This window comes from Pygoscelis adeliae, unplaced genomic scaffold (genome assembly GCF_000699105.1).
Source record: "Pygoscelis adeliae isolate BGI_AS28 unplaced genomic scaffold, ASM69910v1 Scaffold277, whole genome shotgun sequence".
Taxonomy (NCBI): domain Eukaryota; kingdom Metazoa; phylum Chordata; class Aves; order Sphenisciformes; family Spheniscidae; genus Pygoscelis; species Pygoscelis adeliae.
The window spans coordinates 1,124,993-1,130,573 of NW_008825218.1; the positions used below are offsets into that span (position 1 = coordinate 1,124,993).

Sequence of the window (5,581 nt, forward strand, 5' to 3'; positions counted from 1 at the left end):
GTTGTGCCGCCGGGGCAGTCTCTGGCACCTGTGAGCCTCAGCCCGTGTCTTGGGGCTAGCACCGGCTCTCCGAGTCGTGTTTCTAGCCGCTAGCTTGTGAGATTTGAAGGCTAGAAGCAAAGCAACGAAACACAGAACCCCACCAGCTCGTTTCTCACAAACTCTCGAATGCTCTTCCCACCTCTTCTTGTGGCAGCATAAAAGCAAATGCTTGGGGGTGTGTACGGGCAGGTACGTAGAAACGTGAGATATTTACCGTTAATGCACAAATGTATTTATGTGTGTGTGTATGCTTAGGGTGAGGAGAAATGATTGGTTGATTGTCGCTAAATTTATGCTTAATTAAAAGTATGTACGGGTATTTTTTTCTGGAAATAATGCTCTTTGAAGTTATAAATAGTCTTTGAGTCTTCTGCAGTCTATTAAAATCACTTGAGTTAAAATAGCTGTAAGGAATGTGTGTTGTGTTACTATCTTCAAAACAGCCAGCTGTTAAAAGAGGAATTAGCTAACAACCTAGGGTGAAGTTGTGGCTATTGTAATGTTTTTCTTTTTCCCAATGTACTCTTATGACCAAAACTTTCTTCAATGTATCCAGTTAAAAAAAAAAAAGCCAATAGGATGCATTAAAAGTTGGAGAACTATTTCTTGTCCCCACTGATCTTGTTTGTTGTCATACATGCATAAAATTGCTTTAAAATTTCAGAGGAGGTCAGGACTAGGCACAATCTCAGAGCTTCTTTAATTGCATATACTTTCTTTATTCACTAAATAAGTTTTTAATGCAAACCATGTTTTGAATGTTGTTTTCTTATATGTGTTATTCAGGTGCTGTTTCTTTTTATTGAACCATGTTAGCGTGGATCTTGCAAATACAAGTAGGGGTTGTTCAAAAACACATGTAAAACTAGACTTTTTTTTTCTTTCCTGGTTGAAAGTATTAATACATCAGTATTGAGCTGCATAATGTTCTCCACTGTCCTTTGAATGTGTCGTGTCTAGGCTGAATGTCAGATTTTTTTTTTTTCTTAAAATTGATGTACATTTATTTTGAATTATTTGTGAAACATGGTGGTTTCTTTGTGTCTCTTTACTGGTGTTTACTTGAAAGGCAGATTATGCTATGGTGTTAGGAACAGCTGTGCTTTATTTAATCAGGTGGATTGTTAGGTGAATTGGTCAAAGCTGGATGCAGTTTCTGTATCTGAGTAGGATTGCTTTCTATCTGCAGAACAGCTTGTTGTTCTTTTACAGCAAATGTGAAACAGCTGGATATGCTCCTGGATGAAATCATGATTAGTTAAAAAGATTCTTAAAGAAAGCCTTTGACTACATTAGATTCCTGATTTAACTTCTGTATTTGGAGGCTATGCAGTGATCTGTGTCTTAAAATTGGTTTAATAACTACATTTGGATTCAAGGAATTAAGTCTTTGAGAAACTAATAAAACAAAACTACATTTTTTTTTTTTCAAAATTGTTATCTATTTTGGAGAAAACTTTTTTCTTCTTTTATGTAAAGTCAGAAATTTGTTCTTTGTCACCATTCTTGCGGGTATCTAGTAGCTTCCTGTATTCACTGGAAGTAGGATCTTTCCTGTTCATGATGCTTTTAGCAGACTGAGTTACCATGTTTCTTAGGAAGCTTTGTTACATTCAGAATTATGGAAAAAGTGGCTTTTCTGCTCTCGTAGTGTCTTTCTAAGTGGACTTTCTGGGGTTTAAATAAGAGTTACATTGATGACAGAGTACTGTAGTATTAAGAGTGGAGTTTTGCTGAAAACCTAATTCTCTTTTCAAGTTGGTGACAGAATTCCTGTCAAATTTGGTTGAGGATCAAGGTTTACATGTTAGTTTAATCTTCCATAGGAAACAGGAGTGTTTGACACTCTAGAATTCTTTACGGAGGTATAAATTATTATACTTGTCAAAGCTATCTGGGATATTTAAAAATTGTATGTACCAATTCTTCAGTTTTCAGAAGTCATAAAATATAATAGAACTGTCTCATTTTAATTTCTTAAATTAATTCCTTGGATAAAAATAATTTATTTTGAAAATGGATTTTTTTTTTATTTGGCCTAAGAAATATACTTATTTTGTTTTATCTAGTAACATTGATTCTGAGAAATGGACAACAGCATTTGTCAAGTTTATGAAGATGAAATCCAGTCACTGGAAGAAGAAATTAAACTACTGGCTGAAAAGTATGAAGATAGCCAACAAGAATCCACCTTTTTTTCTGACGAGGAGATATTAATGTCAATGTATGCCTTTTTTCACATGTTGGATTAATAGTGTTTCTTTGTCAAAATTGTTCAGGATAAACTTTTACCTCTATGTTAGGACTTCCCTTATGCTATTTTTACAGTGCTGATCTTTGTTTAGGACGTGGGCTATATATGGTAAAAGATTACAAATAATAAATAGTTGATCTCTTTTTAGTGCCTTCTGTTGGTAGTTTGGGGGGGGGGTTTAGGATTTTGTTTGTTTGCTTTTTTTTTTTTTAAAGGCAGTCTTAGTGGTCGGAGCATGATATCAGGTATGTTACTGTGCGGGCCCTGCAAAGTTGTTGACTGCAAAAGCTATGTTTTCCATTATGCACTGTGAAACAGCTCAGTGCACATTTACTTAAAAAAAAAAAAAAAAATGTGGGGGGTACTGGGGACATGTGCAGGTGTGACTAGTTATATGCTACAGAAGTGCCATGTTAGGGCTTTTTGTTCCCATTATTTAACTGATATTCCATAGTAAATGTACACTCCATAGATAAAATAAGCCATTTAAATGAGTAAAGGCGTCACAGCTCATTTCTGTTGTACGTTCCTCGAAATGGATACTTGCATCTCAAGACATACAATAAAGGCTGTGTCTACCTGGCAGTGAACATAAAGTATTTATGTAAGTCAGAATAGTTTACTGTTCCTAGTATATGATCCAACCGAAATTTGACTCATTGAAAACTAATCTTGGTCTGAAAATCATCAGATCACATTACAAATGCCTTTTATTTAATGGTATTGCTGTACTGATGTGACAAAACATGTTCTTATGTCTGGGTCTTTTGCCTTTTTGATTTTTTTTTTTTCTTTTTCAATTCTAGAAAATCATTCCAAAGAGAATTTCAGGGACAATCTAAGGGACATGAATCTCCGTCAGACCTGAAAGCTCAACTTGAAAGTCTAGAAACAGATCTTTCATTTTTAATGAAATTTACTGGTATTCAGTTCACAAGTCATTCCAAGAAAACAGTGGAAAAAAGTAAGCATTTTTGTGCCCTTTACTGGTGCTACACTGAGCACACTGTTTCAGTTCATTACATTTGCAAATGCATGTTGTAATTCTACTTTCAATGTTAGCAGAAAGACAATTATTTTGAAATACAATAGAATTTTCTTTCTTGACAAAATAGTTTCTGAGTAAATATAGTACTTCGCATAGTGGGAAAGTGAAAGACCACTGTGAAGTTGTTTTGGTGGGTTTTTTTTTAACATGTTTAACTTGACTTCTTTATTGATATGATGGATGGTATCAGTTGGTACTTTAAATATGAGTAACGGAAGAAATGCAATAATTGTTGAATAGAATTATAATCAAGTATTTTGTTAACTTTATTTTATAACAGCTACAAACAGAACAGTGCGGAAGCACAGATTATCAGGGAATTGCCACTCCCTGTCTTTTCAATTGGAATTCCAGCTTCTTGAAATGCAGGTAAGGATGGATGTATGTTTAAAAAAAACCAAAACAACCAAGCAAACAAGCAAAACTTCAAATGGACAAATGTCAATACTTCCTTTTCCAGCTGAAATCTTCAACTGGTATTTTGTCATTTTGATTGCCTGAGTCTCCTTAATCTAAGCCTCAGTGGGTTGTTTTCACTCTGTAACAGCTGGACCCAACTTTTGAATTCCATGCGCATCCAAGCAAAATAGTTCTGAAGGTCAGGTTCAACATTCAGTCACAAAATTCTTATCATGTTCTCCTATAGTCAGATATCTTGTTCTGGAGACAGGAAAATTCCAAACCTTACCTCTCTTGAGGAAACTGAGGAAAAGCTAAAACACTACAAACTTGAACAATTGTGGTGGTGTGGGTGGTTTTTTTTTTTTCTTCTTCTTTGGTTATGTTTCTGTTCTCTTGGCTGGTGGGACTAACCGTTACTTCACGGGACTGCACAGAACTTACACTAATGATTACAGTTTTTTTGCAAGGAAGCTCTTTCATAAGAATCTATTCTTAGCACAGAATTCAAAATGATAAGCAGTGGAAAACAGCTTCTACCCCAATTTGTAATAATGTACCCCAATTTGTAATAATTTTTTGACATCAGGAAATTTCCTTCTCAAGAAAACTTGATTTTCAGCTCAGCTTTAAAGGTATTTTTTAAATTGAATGTGATTGGACCTGATAGTATTAAAAACTGCCTTGCTATGTAAAGATGTCCTTCCTAATCTTAAGAAAAGCCATATTATGAATTTAAGAAATGAGTATTTAGATAGTCACATGTGGATTGCATAATTTGAAACTGCAGGAGTTCAGCTGAATGAGGTTATTCTGCAACCTCTTAAGTCCATTCATGACTTGAAACTTGTGGTCTTAGTGATATCTTTTTACCATTTGCTTGTATAAAACTGCATTTAGCTTTGAGCATAGAAATAGCCAGCATCAATCATGTGACTTGGATTAATGTGTTTTTTTCTCACCCATATGCTTCTGCAGAATTATGACATCTTTTAGTGTGAGTGGAGCTCAGATGAGTAACTGGATGTTAAGTTTATTTATATAGTGGCATTGGTGATGCTTAAATCTACTACATCACTAGATGGCAGCACTTGTCTATGTAATGCCTAAAACTTGTGCTATTTCACGCTGATGACATACACTAGAGTAAGTGATACATAGAATATCAAGTGTATATGTTTAAAAAAAACCAAAACACTTCAGTTGAAAAAACATAATTTTGAGTTAATCTTTTGCATGACCTAATTTTTTTTAATAAAAATACATGGCACCTGTAACTTACAATTTAATATGCAATGCAATTTACCTTAAGTTAATAAACTTTGAATTGCCAATATTTTATGCATTTGTATGGTGTGGGTTGTGGACATGTTCTGGAAGATGGTAAATTAGTTAAGCAGACACCAATGAAGAGTACAGTTTTTAATTGTGCCATAATATACAGCTTTTGTTTTTTATTTTTGGTGTTACATACCCAAGTCAAGAAGTAGACTCATAGAATAGTTTGGGTTGGAAGGGACCTCTAAAGGTCATCTAGTCCAACCCCCCTGCCATGGGCAGGGACATCTTCAACTAGATCAGGTTGCTCAGAGCCCCGTCCAACCTGACCTGGAATGTTTCCAGGGATGGGGCATCCACCACCTCTCTGGGCAATCTGGGCCAGTGTTTCACCACCCTCAGTGTAAAAAATTTCTTCCTTATATCTAGTCTAAATCTACCCCCCTTCAGTTTAAAGCCATTCTCCCTTGTCCTGTCGCAACAGGCCCTGCTAAAAAGTTTGCCACCATCTTTTTTATAAGCCCCCTTTAAGTACCAATAGGCTGCAATAAGGTCTCCCC

General features: G+C 35.3%; 1 protein-coding gene across 1 annotated transcript in view; it reads left to right on the plus strand.

Annotated features, from left to right (window-relative positions):
* Window positions 1–36: 36 nt before the first annotated feature.
* The window catches only part of CENPP (centromere protein P), a 158,321-nt gene continuing 152,776 nt past the window's right edge, over window positions 37–5,581 (plus strand). Inside the window, exons 1-4 of the mRNA XM_009329269.1 lie at window positions 37–231; window positions 2,112–2,266; window positions 3,103–3,260; window positions 3,625–3,713. Of these exons, the coding sequence (XP_009327544.1) occupies window positions 2,130–2,266; window positions 3,103–3,260; window positions 3,625–3,713 (384 nt within the window). The 5' untranslated portion in view covers window positions 37–231; window positions 2,112–2,129. The remainder of the gene's footprint in view (window positions 232–2,111; window positions 2,267–3,102; window positions 3,261–3,624; window positions 3,714–5,581) is intronic.